This window comes from Diabrotica undecimpunctata, chromosome 4 (genome assembly GCF_040954645.1).
Source record: "Diabrotica undecimpunctata isolate CICGRU chromosome 4, icDiaUnde3, whole genome shotgun sequence".
NCBI lineage: Eukaryota > Metazoa > Arthropoda > Insecta > Coleoptera > Chrysomelidae > Diabrotica > Diabrotica undecimpunctata.
This window is the reverse complement of record NC_092806.1, coordinates 97,402,885-97,421,275: the sequence shown is the minus strand read 5'-3', so window position 1 is coordinate 97,421,275 and position 18,391 is coordinate 97,402,885. Positions and strand designations below refer to the sequence as shown.

Below are 18,391 nucleotides of genomic sequence, written 5' to 3'. Positions count from 1 at the left end.
TGTTAGTGATATCTCACGCCGCGCAAACTGAACTTGATAAACGTGTATACTCCTAAGGTGTATAGAATATTTCATCAGGAACGAATTGAAGTTCTGGTTATACAGGAACGAAATGAAGTTCTGGATTGTAAGTGAAACCACCAAACCCAAAATGATCGTTTTATTCACACGAACCCGGTTTGTAATGACTTGAAGTGTTAGAACCTCTGGCTTAATTTTTACCGACTACTCACTCTCTGATCTGTTACGTGCTTTTATAAATAGCATATGGCAAACAAATAAATTTAGGCTACATATGCAATAATAATATTTGAGAAATTTGAGCGTTTTTTACACTAGATAATAAAATCCATAGTTTAATCGATGATATTAAACAAAAGGCGAATGCCTACGAAAAAGAATTGGAATTATTTTACCAGGATATCGAAGAGCCACTGAAAACAGCGAAAACTAAAGAAATCACGAGACTCCTAGGTGATCTCAATACAAAGATTGGAAAGAGGCAAAGTGGAAAGTGTGTAGGAAACTATGGTCTGGAAAATCGCAAAGAGGGAGGGGACCGTTTATTACAATTTTTCCAAGAGCAGAACTATTACAAACACATTTTTCAAGCTACCAAACAGACGACCGAATATAGTATTTTTTACAGTAAAATCATTTCACGTCACGATTTATACAAACTGATGTCAGTTGTATTTAAAATTTTGATAACATCAACCTAGACTTCAAATTTCCCTAACACAGCTAAAAATACGACACCCATAGGGAGCTGCTCGATCGTTCATAGGCGTCAACATGGTATTTAATGTAATCGTGATTACATTGAGAATTTTAGAATTATATTGATTAAATATACAAAAACATTTCTTATTATTAATAGTATAAATTTTATGCAACAATTGTTTAAGTTTAATAATTCAAAAAATAATCATTTTAATTAAATAAATTAAATAATTGTACGCCAATGATACGGGTATAAATGAAACTCAAATGACATTTAGGTATGTGGCCAGAATGCCGACAGCGTTGACGATAATTTACGATCTTATACATAGTAAGAATTCTGTTTGTTTATTTTCTTTTGTGTATCAATTTGATTCACAATATATAAATTTAATAAACTGTATTTATAAATATGTACATATTAAATATAGCTTAATAGCTTAAAACTAATTATTATGGTGTTTTGTGATTGTGTTTAAAAAATATCAAAACAACTGAATAGTCGCTGCAGAGAGCTGGTGGCTAAATTATAATTTTTTATGTCATCTTTTATCTCATTTTCCACATTGAAAAGTAAAAAAAATAAATTTTGAAAATGTGAATATATTCTTTATTTTAAAAATCCAGTTTACTAGTATATTTTTAAATGGTTGACATTTTAAATATTCCTCACTTATTAACTAGTCTGATGTTTTGGCAACGCTGTGGGATTCTGACGTGGCAAATTTTGAATGACCTGAAATGATTTTTGTATTGAAAATTCTATACATGGCTATCGCCCACAGATGCATCACAAAAAGTAGATAGGAAACAGATAGACTACATTATGATAAATGAAAAATACCGTAATGCTTTTAAAGCCATGAAAGTATATCCCGGAGCATACGTGGACTCAAATCACAACAGACTTATCGCCAGGGTTATATTCACACCTAAAAAAATTCAAAGAATTCCTACAATAGACATAAGCAAGTTTAAAGAATCCCACGTAAATGAATAACTCCAACACGAACTGCATATGAACTGTATTGACCAATGATATTGACGAGCACTGAGATAGACTAAAACATTGTCTACTGGAACCGTTTAAAGAAATACTAAAGGCCTCCGCAAGGAGAAAAGAGAAACGGATGAATGACAAGATACTTAATATGATGAAATAACGAAGACGATATAAGAACAAAGATAACAATAAATACAGGGAGATACCCACGAGACCAAAAAGATGATAAAGCAGACAAAAGAAAAATATTTTGAAGAGAAATGCAAAGAGATCGAGGATCTTCAAAAAAGATACGATCTATTTAATCTACACAAGAAAGTTAAAGAAATGGCAGGACTAAGAAGACAAGATATCACTGGTGCACTTCTGGATAGATTCGGGATTACTAGAACACAGACGGATGAGAAAGTACAACGCTGGGTAAAATACATTGACGAACCGTTCGATGATGAAAGAGGTGACCTGGAACACATAGAAGATACTTTGAAAGAAATAGGTCCACATATTACAAAAGAAGACATGTTACACGCATTAAAGACAATGAAGAGTGTGAAAAGCCGTGGACTTGACATGCTTACTATCGTAATACTAAAAATTGTAGATGAGAGGCTCATTGATGTTTTAGTGGCACTCTTGAACCAAATTTGTAGTTCAGGCGTATTACTCAAAGACTGGTTAACGTCGATTTTTACTTGTCTCCCCAAAAAGAAAAATGCAAGAGAATGCAGCGATTGTAGGATCATTAGCTTGGTGTCATATGTGCTAACGTTACTAGTAAGAGTCATCCATAACCGAATATATCATAAACTGGGCATAGACATTAACGATACACAATTTACATTTCGCAAAGTCTAGGAACGCGTGACTTTTTGTTTTATTGACTTTAATAAAGCATTCGATAAAGTACGAAATAAACAATCAACGTGCTGAAATCAAAGAAGATAGACTACAAAGTCCTCAGGATCATATTGAATTTATACTACAAGTAATAAGCAAAAGTACGTGTTAATGAACAGCTGTCAAAGGAAATAGAAATTAGACGTGGGGAGAGACAGGGTTGCGTATTGTCGCTAATTCTTTTTAATGTCTACTCGGAAGAGATCCTCAAAAAAGCTCTTGAGGATAAAAAAGCTTAAATAAAGATAAATAGAGTTCTCATTAACAACATTAGATATGCGGATGGCATTGTCATCTTAGCCGAAAATATTGAAGATCTTGAGAGACTCGTATCCAGAATAGTGGAGTATGGAAAAGAATATGGTCTAACAATGAACGTCACATAGACAACATTATGAGAATATCGATAACTTAAAGAAATAACGAGAACATTCTAATAAACGGAACCAATGTCGAACGAGTGGGCAAATATGCATATCTTGGAACAATGATATAACTCCACAAATGATTGATTACTTAAAGAAAATAAAAATCACGAGTAGAAAAGGCTAGAAACATTCGGGTTGTGGGTGTATAGAAGAATTATGAAAATATCGTGGACAGAACAGGTCACAAACAACGAGGTTCTGAGAAGGATGAATAAAGAAATGGAAATTTTAATACAATAAAACCAGAAAATTGGATTATGTACGTGCAGAGAGATACAACTTGCTCCAACTTATTAAGCAGGGAAAGATCCAAAGAAACAAAAACATAGGGAGACGTAGAATATCATGGATGCGCAATTTGAGAGAATGGTACGGAGTTACATCAAATAAACTTTACACGGAGCAGCCGTCTCTAAAGTCAGAATAGCTATGATGATTGACGACCTCCGTCGCAGAGATAACACTTGAAGGAGAAGGACGTCAGAACTAACAGAGATACTCAGAGCAACTGGTGAAGACAAAAGCGACAAATAATTACGGAACTCTACTGAACTCTACTAGCATCAAATAGATCAAGTAAAGTAGTAGCATATCGGAGGAGATAACCATAAGAAAAGAGGTGCGACAAGGATGCACATTGCCCCACCCATCTTCAACCTATATTCTAAAAACATCAGAACGCCCAAATAAATAATAATATAAGATTAATAATATAACATCATCAAAAGACGAAACTCATGGTTGTCTTTAAAGTGCAAACACAAACAACCATTCATCGAATATGCCACAGCATCGTTGAAAAAATATCATTGTTCAGATACTTGGGGGCACTAATAAGTAGTAGTTGCGATTGGAAAAGAAATCCTATCAAGAATAGAGCAGGCTAGAAGGACGTTTGTACCGACCACGCAGGATGTGTTTCCAATCCTTGTCTATGGTTGAGCACTTAATCACTCGCTACCAAAATACATTGAAGCTTTTGAAATGTACGTTTAGAAGAGAATGGACCAAAAGAGTACCAAATAGCGAAAGTCATTGAAATTACGATCAAAGAACGTAAGCTAATTTATATCGAAGAAAAACGCAGGGGAACGTATCAATACGGAGAAGATATAATTCCTGGCTTAAGCATCTATGTTGATGTCTCGGCAAAATATCTTTCTAAATCTTAAGAGCTGCTATTACATGTATAAATATATCCAATTGGAGCGCCAACCATCGAAGACAGATAGCACAATAAGAAGAGAACATCAAAGATAGGTGATCATATTATATAAAAGCAGACTGTCCTGCAAGAAACCTTAACCCTATCAAAAAGAATGTCGTTCCTGAGCCTCTCGTGGATCCAAAAGATATTTTACTTCCACCCTTACATATTAAGCTGGTTTAAATAAAAAAATTATTTTTGTAAGACCATTAATTAGTCAACTTATGAAGTTTCCCGCATTTGTCAGAGCTTTGAATGGCATAGAAAAAGAAATTTAGTAAGCTCCCAAGGGAGTTATTAGTCAATTTTTAAACAACTAAAGAGATGATTGCCACCCTAATTTAGTAGAAGTATTACTGGACAAATTCCAACAACTCGGATGTAACATATCTCTCAAAATTCACTTTTGACATTCCTACCTCGACTTGTTCCCTATAGTCGTACGTGGAGAATGGTTCCATCAAGACATTACATTAATTGAAGGTATAAGTCTTATACCAAGACCGTTGAAACGAAGCTGTGCTTGCAGATTACTGCTGGTTTTTATATAGGGATTCTCCGGAACTCACTTAAAAGAGACAAGGTAAAAGACGGCAATCAAACAAAGCCAATTTATGATTCTGTCCAGTAATCTCTGCTAACTGTGGTAACAGTTCCTTACTTTTATTTGCCATCCGCGAATTAAAGTTTCATGTATGCAATTTTTGTTTAATACTATTAATTATAAATGATTGTTTTTTTAAGTACTAAACATAAACCTTTGTTTATAAATATTAATTTACTGAGGATATGAAGTATTTAAGTCAAAATAAATAAATAACCTCTAAAATTAGCCAAATAATTACGAACGTTTATTTAGGTTTCGGAATACTGGCTTGAAAAAAATTTTAAGCAATCGGTTGTACTGTAATAGCATACAAATAATGTAAAGGCATACAAATGGAGTTAAGAGGAAAAATGTATATCAATGATCTAAATTTACCAGATTTAGTTAATAAAATTTTTGAGTTACCTTTAATAGTTGGAACAATAAGGTAGTTATTAGGTGAAGCTTCCGGATTGAATAACATTAAATATTTCTGGAGTCTCAAAACACTAGTAAAGGTATAGTTTACAAACTCTCTGGTTTTCTCGATGTGACTATCACTTAGAATCACATCTGTAGATATAAGCTCCAAATCTACACTGACTTCTCCTGATCGAGTAAATATTGGGAAGGCACTTATCTACAAATAATATACTAAATTATCAAATCCAATTATTTACTACATTTAGTGGGATAGGAAATGAGACAGAAATAATAATAACTATCAAAAGACGAAAACTTGAGTACTTAGGACATGTGATGAGAGGGCAACTGAGGCAATTATTACAACTTATTATGCAAGGCAAAATCCGAGGAAAGCGAAATGTGGGAAGACGAAGAATATCCTGGCTTAAGAACTTAAGGGAATGGTTTGAATGCAGTAGTGCAGAACTTTTTGGAGCGGCAGTCAACAGAGTCCGCATAGCCATGATGATTTCCAACCTTCGATAGAAGATGGAACTAGAAGAAGAAGTGGGAATTAACAACAACTTACAACAACAGCAGATCGATTGATTTGTTTAGAGCAACAAGTTCAATAATAAAAATAGCCATTATGATTGACAACCTCGTAGGAGACGACACTCTAAGAAGAAGAACAACAATTTCAGTTGAAAATACGTTTATTTTTAATGTTAAAAATTTAAAGATGTTTACTTTAGATGCAACAAGAAAATAGCTTCAGGACATAATTAAATCTTGTATTAAAATTTAACTACTTCCGTCGTGCTATCTAAAATGTATACATACAGTGAAAATATGTCCCAAGTACTGCAGCTTACGGCCCTTCACGATGTTGACCAAATCCGCGGTTGTGTTCATCCTCCGCAGTACTTCTTCATTGGTGACTTTGTCTGTCCATGGTATCTTCAGGATCCTTCTGTATAACCATAGCTCAAAGGCCTGAAGTTTTGATAGAGTTTCCGCCTTCAATGTCCACGTTTCTACTCCGTACAGAAGCACTGAGTACACGTAACATTTAAGGAGCCTTATTTTTATTTCTAGGGTGAGGTCATGGCTCTTGAACACATAGCTCATAGTCAAGAATGCACTTTTTGCCTTTCCGATGCGACGTTTAATCTCTTGGGTATTATCCGATACTCATTGATTATAGTTCCCCAGTATTTGTACTGTGAGACACGTTCAATTCTCATTTGGTTCACATACAGATTTGCTCCAGTTATGTTTTCCTTGCTGATGATCATTAACTTGGTTTTGCTGGTGTTTATATCCAGTCCATATGTTCTACTTGTTTCCGTTATTTTGTTCATTAAGTTTTGTAGCCCTTCTATGGTATTGGAAAACACTATTGTATCATCTGCATACAGGTTATTGAGCTTGACTCCATTTATTGAGATGCCTTCATCAATATCTTTTAGAGCCTCTTCAAAAATGTGCTCCGAGTACAGATTGAATATCAGTGGTGAAATTATGCACTCCTGTCTCACTCCCCTTAAGATTTTGACCTGATCTGTTTATTCTCCATCTATTCGGAGTACCGCTGATCGGACCAAATAGCATCGGAGTTACTAAAGGAAGGAGGAGGCGCACTACAAAAAACAATACATGAATTGATAACAAAGATATGGTCGAATAAACAGCTACCAACGGAGTGGAATAGCGGTATTATTGTACCATTACATAAAAAAGGAAATCAGTTAGAATGTGGAAACTACCGTGGAATCACGCTGCTGAATGCAGCATACAAGATAATGTCCAATGCCATTTATGAAAGACTTATACCACACGCTGAAAAAATAGTTGGCAAATACCAAAGTGGCTTCTGTAGACAGAAGTCAACAATAGATCAGATATTTGTTCTGCGACAGATCCTCGAAAAAACAAGTGAATATAACATCGACACACATCATCTCTTCATAGACTTTGAAAGCGCATATGACAATATAAACCGAGAATTCTTAATAAAAGCAATGAAAGAATAATTTAATATACCAACACAACTAATAGAACTGATAAAAGAATCTCTAAAAGTAGAAAGTAGAATCCGGATACAAAATGAATTAACGGAAACAATAGATGTGATAAACGGACTACGCCAGGGAGACGCTCTATCATGCATCTTATTCAACATCGTACTCGAGAAAATACTGAGGGACACAACAGTCAATACACGAGGAACAATCATTAATAAAAGCGTGCAAATACTAGCATTTGCAGATGATGTTGACATAATCGCAAGATCAAGAAGAGAAATGATAGAGGCATACAACCAAATAGAACGAGCTGCACAAAATAGTGGTCTTAAAATCAATCAGACCAAAACAAAATATATGCAGGTAAGTAAAAACGCAGAAATAAGGCAGCCACAAAATATAACAATAGGAGAATACAACATAGGGGGGTAAAAAACTTTATATACTTGGGATCCCTAATCACGTCTGATAATAACGTTACGGAGGAAGTGAAGAGGCGAATATTTATTGCAAATAAATGTTACCATTGCTTAATTAGACACCTAAGATCAGATAACGTCGCAAGAAAGACAAAATGCCAAATATATAAAACCCTAATAAGACCGGTACTCACATATGGCTCAGAAACCTGGAGACTCACTAAAAGAGAGGAAACGTTGTTAGCCACCTTCGAAAGAAAAATATTGCGACACATATATAAGGGCACAAAAGAAAACGGAATATGGCGAAGACGATACAACTCTGAACTATACAAAATATACCAGGATCCGGATATTATAACATTCATTAAAATAGGACGGCTGCGTTGGATAGGACATGTAGAAAGAATGGAAGAAATCGAAATACCAAACAAAATATTCAAACAGATGCCAGTAGGAAAAAGAACAAGAGGAAGACCGAAACTGAGATACTTAGAACAAATAGAAAATGATATAACAACCTTAAAAATAAAAAACTGGAAAAAAAAGCACGAAACAGATCAGAATGGAGAAGAATCCTGGAACAGGCCAAGACCCAAAAAAGTTTTTCGAGCCAGTGATGATGATGATGATGATGATGATGATGAGTATTTGTACTGTCAGACACGTTCAATTCTCATTTGGTTCACATACTGATTTGCTCCAGTTATGTTTTCCTTGTTGATGATCATTAACTTGGTTTTGCTGGTGTTTATATCCAGTCCATATGTTCTACTTGTTTCCGTTATTTTGTTCATTAAGTTTTGTAGCCCTTCTATGGTATTGGAAAACACTATTGTATCATCTGCATACCGCAGGTTATTGAGCTTGACTCCATTTATTGAGATGCCTTCATCAATATCTTTTAGAGCCTCTTCAAAAATGTGCTTCGAGTACAGATTGAATATCAGTGGTGAAATTATGCACTCCTGTCTCACTCCCCTTAAGATTTTGACCTGATCTGTTAATTCTCCATCTATTCGGAGTACCGCTGATTGATTCCAATACAGGTTAGCTATTATTTTTAAGTCTCTTCCGTCAATCCCTGTCCTCTTCAGCACATCCATCATTTTTCATGCCTGACTCTATCGAAAGCCTTCTTGTAGTCAATCAGGCATACAAAAACATTACAGCTGACATCTCTACATTTCTGAAAAAATACCTGCACGCTAAATAAAGCTTCCCTCGTACTAACGGCGTTCACAAATCCAAACTGATTGGGCGCAATTTGTTCCTCGCATTTCCAGTAGATTCTTTTGTGGATTACTTTTAGAAACAGCTTCAGCAGATGATTCATTAGGCTTATGGTCCTATAGTCTTCACAAATTTTTGCTCCTGGTTTTTTGGGCAATGGTACGAAATCCGATTTGAGCCACTCTACTGGTATTTTTTCTGCCTTGTATATTTCATTAAATATTTCAGTTATTATTTTTATTTGTTCTGCATCTAATCGCTTCAGCAGTTCTGCAGGAATTTCATCAAGTTCCGGTGCCTTTCCATCCTTCATTTTTCTGACGGCTGCCGTTATTTCTTCTGGTAGGATTTCGGGACATGAATTTTTTTCAATGGTGGGCTCTTGTACTGTTCTAAGGTCATGAAAAAGTTACTCTAAGTATTCTTCCCATACTTTCTTTTTATCTTCTTTGGTTATGGCAAGATTGCCTTCATCATCTGTTATTTTTCAACTGTTGCGTTTTCGGGACTTTCCAGCTATTTCCTTCACCTTTCGATGAACATTGAAGTTATCATATCGACTCTGATAGTCCTCTATTTCTTGACATAGTTCTATTTTTTGTTTCTCTTTGGCTTCTCTTATTTTTCTTCTGACGATGGTATGTAGTCTCTTACATTCTTGGACATTTTCTTTGTTTTTTTTTTCTCTTTGATCCATAAGTTAAAGTATTTCATCGGTCATCCACAATTTCCGTTTCTCTGTATCTTTCTTCAGGTGTTGTTCTTTTATTTCTCTCAGTGTTTCTTGTATGATGGTCAGACCTTCCTCTATAGTTCCTGCATTTCTGCATTTTAGCACCTTTGTATTGAGGTTTTCACTCACCTTAAGTCAAACATTTGGATCTTTCAGTTCAAGATCTTGTCTTGACCACATGCAATATATGAATGTAGCCTCAGTGATCCGGAAGCTGTGGAACTATTTTATTGCAAAAATCTAACCGATACTAACCTAACATAATATCACAGGATCTAACAACTCTATAGGTAAATGTATCTATCAAATGTCTATTAACAGGATTTAACACCTTTACATTGATTAACAATTTAGTGTAATAACCGGATAAAGATGTATTTCTTTTAGTATTGACTTCTTATTCTATCATGTCCTTACAAGTTCTCCAACCCCTTCCAACCTGTTATCTTCTTCCTTTTTAACACAGTGTCCTCATGCAGCCAACAGTTCACTCTTTTATACTATTTTATCCAGTTGGAAGTTCAATCTCATTTTTCAAAGAATCTATGCGATTCAACCTTTAGAAAGCTGGAAACTTTCCTAAGAAACATGCTTAACCTTATTGCTACTTACCTTTGGTATCCTTTTAGAAGTAAGAATTCCAAAACCTTGAAGGGAGTCTTCTGGTGGATAAATCTTCCTACCTCTTGTATTCTGTTCTTCAGGCAAAGGGCATGTCAATGTCATCATTATTTTATAAAAGAACGTTGGTTGGCCAGCAACTGGATGGCAATTTAAGAGGGCTTCTGATATCCGTTTATAATAATATTGTCTACGTTTGGTGGTACCTAAATGTGAGTTTAGATTAATATATTTAAAATGATAAGAAAGTAAATTTATGTAGGTACTCATATATGGTTAGCTTCGATTTTATGGAAAATCATTCAGGGAATCATTTAGCCTCTCCAAAGTTAAATCTGAGATTTGTTATGTTATTCTACTTTTTCAAAATAATAGAAGGAATAATATTTCTTAAGAAGTTAAATAAAAATAAAAAAATCCCCATTCTAAAATCCATATTTCTTATGGAGTCTCGTATACAGTGAACAATAATATACAGAGACTAGTAGTCGTGTTATACCTAATTGTTTTGACATTGTCTTTTGTTATTTGTTGTGTTATAATACTGGAAGGCCTAATATTTCTTAAGTAACGACAATATGTTATCGGAGTTTCCCAGATGTCAATTTAGAAAAACTTTTTGAAATATTTTTAAAAACAGCTACTCAAAACATATATTAAAAAAACTCATTTATAACACTCACTTTTATAATAGAGCTTTAATAAATAATCTACAACCAGTTACATACAAAAAAATACCATACATACAAAATTTAACAGACCAAATTGTCCCACAAAGCATTTCCGAGTATTAAATTAATTAAATACAATCCAGGTCTAAAATTTAAGGTTAGTCTTAAAAATAAAAGTTAAAAATCCAAATTCACTAATGAGTAACATAATTTACCGAATAAATTGTAGTCAGTGTCAAAATTGTTATATTGGTCAAAATCAATAGTGGCTTAAACAACGTGTTACTCAACACAAAAGTGATGTAACAGAAGAAAAAACTCTTGTGCCTTAGTGGACACTTAAAGACAGCACATAAATTTAACTTTAATGATGTAAAAATCTTAGAGCAAGTTGATAATATAAAAATCAATTTTTCCTTGAAATGGTACACATTAACAAAACTCCTGAATCTATCAATTATAAGACTGACATCAAAAATTTTAGTAATATTTAACCTTTAAAAATCAATACTCATTTAATAATCTTTTAGTAAGTAACTCTACCTACAATTTTATTCCATTTTACCATAATTCCTAAATAAATTAAAATCAAATAAATGTCATTTAGATAATGTTGGCAAAATTTAAATTTTTACTCTTTTAGTTGTAAGTATTGAAATATTCATTTTGTTTACATCCAATAATTATTCGAATAAATTTACAGTTTTTTTCTGAAGAAGTCACAAAATCGTGAAGAAATATTGAGACATAAAACAAATAAAGTTTTATTTCCTATAGACTGGTTGCTGATTATCTTTTACTACTACTATATTATCAGAATGCAGAATAGATCACAGGTATGCAAATATTATTCGAAATATATACGAAAATGCGACAACAACCGTTAACCTCCATTGCATAACTGAGAAGATAAAAATTGGCAGAGGGGTGCGGCAGGGAGATACCTTGTCGCCAAAACTATTTATAACAGTTATGGAGTACGCATTTAAACGGCTAGAGTGGGAATCAAAGGGTATTAGCATCGATGGAAAGATATTCAATCATCTCAGATATGCCGATGATATTGTTCTCATAACAGACAACTTAGGAGAAGCCAGAGTTATCTTACAACAACTACAGCAAGTAACCCAGAAATTCGGTTTAAAAATAAACTATGGAAAAACAAAAATGATGACCAATCTCGTCCCCAATGAGCTAATAGAAATCGAAAAGTCGCCCATAGAACTTGTGGAAAAATATGTGTATTTGGGTCACGAAATAAGGTTAACGCGAGATAACCAAACATGCGAGCTACTCAGAAGAATAAGTCTGGGTTGGGCTGTATTCGGAAAAATGAGAGACGTATTTAAAACAAATATACCGATCCATTTAAAAAGAAAAGCTTTTAACCAGTGCGTTCTACCAGCCATCACATACGGAGCAGAAACCTTAACTCTCACAAAAACATCAGCCGAAAAATTGAGAAGGACATAACGAAAGATGGAGAGATCAATGCTTGGAATAAGCTTAAGAAATAGAATAAGAAACGAGGAAGTTCGTAGACGAACCAGAGTGGAAGACATTATCGAACATATTACAAGGCAAAAATGGAGATGGGCAGGACATGTTGCAAGAATGAAAGACGACAGTTGGACAAAAAAATTGTTTGAGTGGAGACCACGGGCTGACAAGCGAAGCCGAGGAAGACCCCCAACGCGATGGACCGACGACCTCAAAAGAATCGTGACCAATTGGATAGCAGAGGCGCAGAACAGAAGCAGATGGAAAAGTCTAGAGGAGGCGTATGTTCAACAATGGACAACTCAGGGCTGATTGATGATGATATATCTTTTCTAGTAGAGATTTGTACACTTAAGGCGTTGTATCTACCTTGTACTGCAGTCATTATTCATTCTCTTGGATATAAACTTCCCATCTGATACTTCATGATGTAAACTTTTAGTTTTTCCAGAGGTACTGAATCCACAAAAGACACATGCCAATTCCCAGTGAAATGAGTCTTTATTAATGTTACTCTGTCTCTAATTGTCATTTACTGATTGCATTATGCTAGTTTTAACTAATAGTCATAGCAAATTTCCCTCTTCACTCTATAATTTTTACATACCTGGCCTAACTTCAGAGTTTTCATCATCAGATTCATCCAAAGCAAAATTCACCCAATCATCTTCTGTAGCCCGAAAATTTTCCTTGCTGATTGGTTGAAGGTAATCATCTAATTCTTTGGTCATGTGTAGAAGCTGGCAGATCATAAACGCTGCTGCCCTCCGTGCCAATAAACCATTTGGCATTGCCGGACTGGTGATGGTTCTCTTAACTGGAGAGTTGATTGGAAGTCGAAGATGACAAATAAATTTACCATCATTAGTTTTCTCCTCTGACCATATAGGAGTTAGTCTAGTAAAAGTGTCACTAGGTAGCTTGGCACAATATTTATTAAGTAAAGAGATCGCATTGACTAAAGTAATACTAGGTGCACCTTCCTCTGATAAAGGTTGATATGGTTTGCATAGATTATTATACATATCAGCAATCATTTCTTCATTCTTATTGGGCTCTAGACTATAACATCTTCTAAGTAATGTATTTTCTACTTCATTATATTCAGCTAAATTGTCTACAAATCTATCAAGCTCCTCTTCATTCCCGAAAAGGATATAATGAGCTTCAGGAGCCCTAGCTCTTGCTTTACTTTGAATGTAACTATAAAATGTGTTTGGCAAATCAAATCTAATAACTAAGTTGCACTTTGGTAAATCACAGCCTTGTTCTAGTACAGATGTGGAAACAAGAATATTACATTCATGGCACCTGAACTTTCTGAGTACTTCTTCCTGGGTTTTGTGTTCATTCTCAGCCTGTCTTGCTTCGCTTCTACTATCTGCTACTTTTTCAACTGAAAACAATGCTGATATCCACCATAAGTCATCATGTACATTGGACAAAGACTAAAAAAAAGATAATACAAAAGTAATTTAATTTCATATGTTCACACATAAAATTTTAAAATTGTATGATAATAGTTTTTGAGTTTCTAAATTACACATGAGGTGTGAAAATACAGTATGGAGGTATATTTTTAGCTAAATGGTACTTCTGCAAATTGCTTGATATTTCAATTAAAAGTTGTATATTGTTTTTATTTTAGAAAGATTATCCCCTTTAGAAAAAACAAATTCTAGTCCAATTGTATAAAGGATGAGTTATGAGTAGGGCTGGTAACAAGTAAATATACTTATACAGAAACAGTTCTTCTGCTTTATACAGGGTAAAAATATGTTTTTATGACATGTGATATTAAACTTTGATGTAATATCGTTTACTTTAAACTTTACTTGTTTGAGTTTGGGAATAATTGTTAGCACAGTACAATTCACGCTGTTAGTAAATATGCTAAGAAGTTGAACTTTGGGAAAATTTTGGGATTATAGACTTAGGCTTTTATTTGAACAACTAAATCATGAATATTATAATCTTATAATAATAATTATATATACATATATATATATATATATATATATATATATATATATATATATATATATAATTTCTATAGTTTTCCGGGTTTGTCTCTGTGTTGAATAATTTTGGTTTTGAAAAAAAAAAAACCATTATTTTGAAGACGTTTTGGCAAGGTCGCACTTGCCATTGTCAAGTGTCAGGTAGTAGCACTTCTTGCTAGGCTTGAAGTTAACTAGCTAACTTATGGCAAGTGCTACCTAGCTGAAACGTAGTCTAGGCTTGAAGTTAACTAGCTAACTTATGGCAAGTGCTACCTAGCTGAAACGTAGTCTATATATATATATATAACTGCAAAAGTTTTGTACCACCAAAAACATCATGCTGATTTTGATAGTTGATTTTCTAGTGAATAGATTAATGTATTCTGCTTATTTTTTAAATTATTTTACACTTTTTCTTTGGTATTTACATGGTTGGACAACAAGGGTGTGTTTACATCGAAACCATGTTATAGTTTCAGGTTTTGTCGAAATTTTGTTTTTTTTTTGGTTTTCCTGATATCTTTAAAAACAAAGAAAATAGACAGTTTTATTCTTTAACATATGTTTTAACTAAAACAATACTATTAACAATCAAAAATAACAGCGGATAACAAAACTTAAAAACATAAAGAAACATAACGTTAACTAATATTTCCCCCACTACTTCTTATAAGAGGTCTGATCGACGCCTAAGAGTTCTTCGTCAACCAGATGAGTGGTATGTACAGTGCAACTTAACAGAGACGAGGTTGTTTAATGGAGGCTCTGTGATGTTTTGGAGTGGAATGTCCTTGAGAGCAAGAATGGATTTGGTGCTTTTACAAGAAGTTTTTAAGAAGAAAAAATTTATTAAAATCCTTTATATTTGGAATGACATGAAATGAAATGTCATTTCAATCAGTTGCTATCATCAAGTCCTCGTAGACACTTTGTCTCAGGACCAGCAACTTCATGTAGAGTCTTAAGTTGCCATGTTAACAAATCCACTGGTAACTCTAACATCTTAACATATAAGATCCAATAATGTAAAATAAGTTTAAACCAATTACTTTTAACGGGTTTTTACCCAGATATTTAGTTGCTCAAAACATGTACACCTAGACACTGATGATGGAATAGGGATTATGAAAACGTTTTATTGTTTTGATATAGCCCGATTGGGTTTTTTAATTATATACCTTTTATAAAGGATTTTAATAAATTTTTTGTGATACATGGTATACAGCCAGCTACAGGAACTTAGTTTTCTTGTGGGTTTTTAAGAAGAGTTGTTTTTTTGAACATGTACCTTTCGCAACTTATATAGGAAATAATTTCATATTGACACATGATAACACAAGGCCTTACATATCGCGTGTCATTATGTCAAAACTTAAATGTACTTATACATTGCCGGCGATAAGTAACGCATAGAAGGCCAAAGTACAGATTTTCTGTTACATAGTCAACGTGTTAAAGATATCATAGAGATTAAAAAAACAAAATGTTCAAAAAACATAAGAGTACAAGATGGTTTTCACCCAATATAACCCCAAAAAAAGGTTTCAGAAAAATAGCATTCAAAACAATGCAGACATGAATAAAAGATTTCTTTAAAAACAAATAAACAAATGTATAATTTTGCTGTACTATTCACACAACAATGTTACTAACTTAAGTAATAAAATAAATAATATATTCAATAAAATGATGTGGGGCACCAGAAGGTTAAAATTATGGGGTCTTATAAAGTTATATAATACAAGTATAAGAATAATGAGTTTAGCATTTAATACAAATACAGACTGCCCATGCAGAAACCAGTAGAGTATGTATTTTAAAAATAAATGGCATAGAAATTAACATTTTACTTACACACAGCAAGGCAAATAGTGATTTGGCTTTATAGCGATTGTGAACAAAGACCAAGCAGCATAAGTTATCTTCATTTTGAGGTCTGGGAAATAAAGGCCTTCTTGGCCCCTTCCCTCTACATTTTATTTTAACTGGTGAAGTGTCCTCTTTGTCTTTAATTAATTGAGGTTGTGGCTTTTCTCCAGGAGGCTTAAATTGCTTTAAAACATCAATAAACTTAAGAACTTTTGGAGAAGAAAACTTGTTTATTCTTTCAAGCTCATCATAATTTTCAAAAACATAGTCACAGACTGCTCTCACAGTTACTAAAGCTGATGATGCCATACAGAGTAATAAATAATGCCTTTCATATGGTATCTTTACTTTAAGTTTCTCAATTTTTGACAAAATATTAAGAGCAGCTTTATCTGCACCCCATGGTCCTAGGTCTTTGAGAATTTCTAAAAACTCCTGAAGCAACTCTAAAGGAACTGTTCGAGGATCTGGAACTTGTTTTAACTCTTCCAATAAATCATCTTCATATATTTCACTGGGATCATACCTGTGATCTTTAAGAAATTCTATTGCCATCTTAATAATGTTTTTTATTTCATCATATAAACTGTCAGCTTGATTTTTAGGACATTCTATTAAAGTTTCATGTGGTCTACAAGATAATCTAATTAATGTTACTATTTCAGATGAAGTGTCCACATCAGAATTTAATAATTTTTCTAATCTTCTTAGTTCCCCTTCTAGTCTATCTGGCTGTAATTCTGAACTTAATAGACCTGTTGTTAAACCAAGTATTCTAGGTCTATTACAAACTGGTGAGCTTCTGTAATACTTCATAATTATCTCTATAAGTGACTGCCTTGGACCATATAGACAATCATCAATAACAAATAAATTGAATGCAGAAAAGTCTGAAATGACACTTTGCTTGAGCATTTCCACACATATTTCCGCAGTAGATGTAATTACTTGATAAGGTTCAAAATAGTCCTGAATGCCATTTTCCTTGACATCAAGAGTATATTCAATAATGCTAATACAATTTAAATCTGTTAGATACTTTATATGGGAGGTCATTATAGGAACATTTTGGGGGTCTAAAATGAATAGAGCTTTTTTACCATTCTTAATTCGCATTTGCCAGGAAAATTCTTGTAATAATTTAACAAGAATGAAAGCTTTGGCGCAACTTGTGCTGGAACACATTATGGTGTTTCTCATTTTTGCAGATTCCAATAATTCAACTTGATATTCTTTAGGAGTAAATGTATGTGTATACACATTTTCATTATGATAACTTGCCATTTTGATAAATATCTTTTTGGAGTGGAAAGAGTTTGATTAGTATTATTATCATTTAACGCAAGACATTATGAATATCGAAGATTTCTTTTGAGCCTTATTTCATTTATATAATTTAAAATATATAAATAAAAAAATCATCCTAAAGGACATTATTTTATCTGTAAGAACACATACAAACCCATGGACTTGTTATGACTTGTGACAGTGACACAGTGACACCCAAAATGACAATGACAAGAAAGAAGAAATTAAGGGCCGGTTCCACAGACCATACATTCAGTATGTATGGTTTGTGGCCGGTTCTACAATGCGAGTATATAGTCCATTCGCTCAACTCGGGCATATATTTTGACAGATTCATAGCTGGAAACCTACAACAAAAAAGTTCCTAGCTCACAGTATTAACAGGTTAAATAAACTTTTATTACATACTTCTTTCATTGGAAAAAGAAGAATTATTATGAATAGTGTATCCTAAACCATTGTTTAAATAGGACTAGTTAGACAATCCTTATGGAACAAACGTTTGATTTTTATTCTGCCGTCATATGGCGGCCTCTAGTCATAAATTTAAAAAACTATTCACAGAAACTTAATTCTCAGCAGGATTCTATTCGAGTATATTTTTACCTGTCTGGTAACTTATGCAAACCTGTACACGGGTGCCAGATTGTGAAGAAAATATAAGATTTTAATAAAATGCTTATTGTTATTATCGTTGTATGCGTTTTGTGAAACATAACTTGACTATTTCGGGCGAATATTTCAAATTGTTTTTCTAC

At 33.5% G+C, this 18,391-nt stretch overlaps 1 protein-coding gene across 1 annotated transcript in view; it reads right to left on the bottom strand.

Annotated features, from left to right (window-relative positions):
• Positions 1–18,391, bottom strand: part of LOC140438833 (endoribonuclease Dcr-1-like) — a 115,228-nt gene that overhangs the window by 12,610 nt on the left and 84,227 nt on the right. The window contains exons 7-10 of the mRNA XM_072528477.1: positions 16,311–17,645; positions 13,061–13,901; positions 10,274–10,488; positions 5,271–5,484 (exon numbers count right to left, since the gene is read on the bottom strand). Of these exons, the coding sequence (XP_072384578.1) occupies positions 5,271–5,484; positions 10,274–10,488; positions 13,061–13,901; positions 16,311–17,645 (2,605 nt within the window). The remainder of the gene's footprint in view (positions 1–5,270; positions 5,485–10,273; positions 10,489–13,060; positions 13,902–16,310; positions 17,646–18,391) is intronic.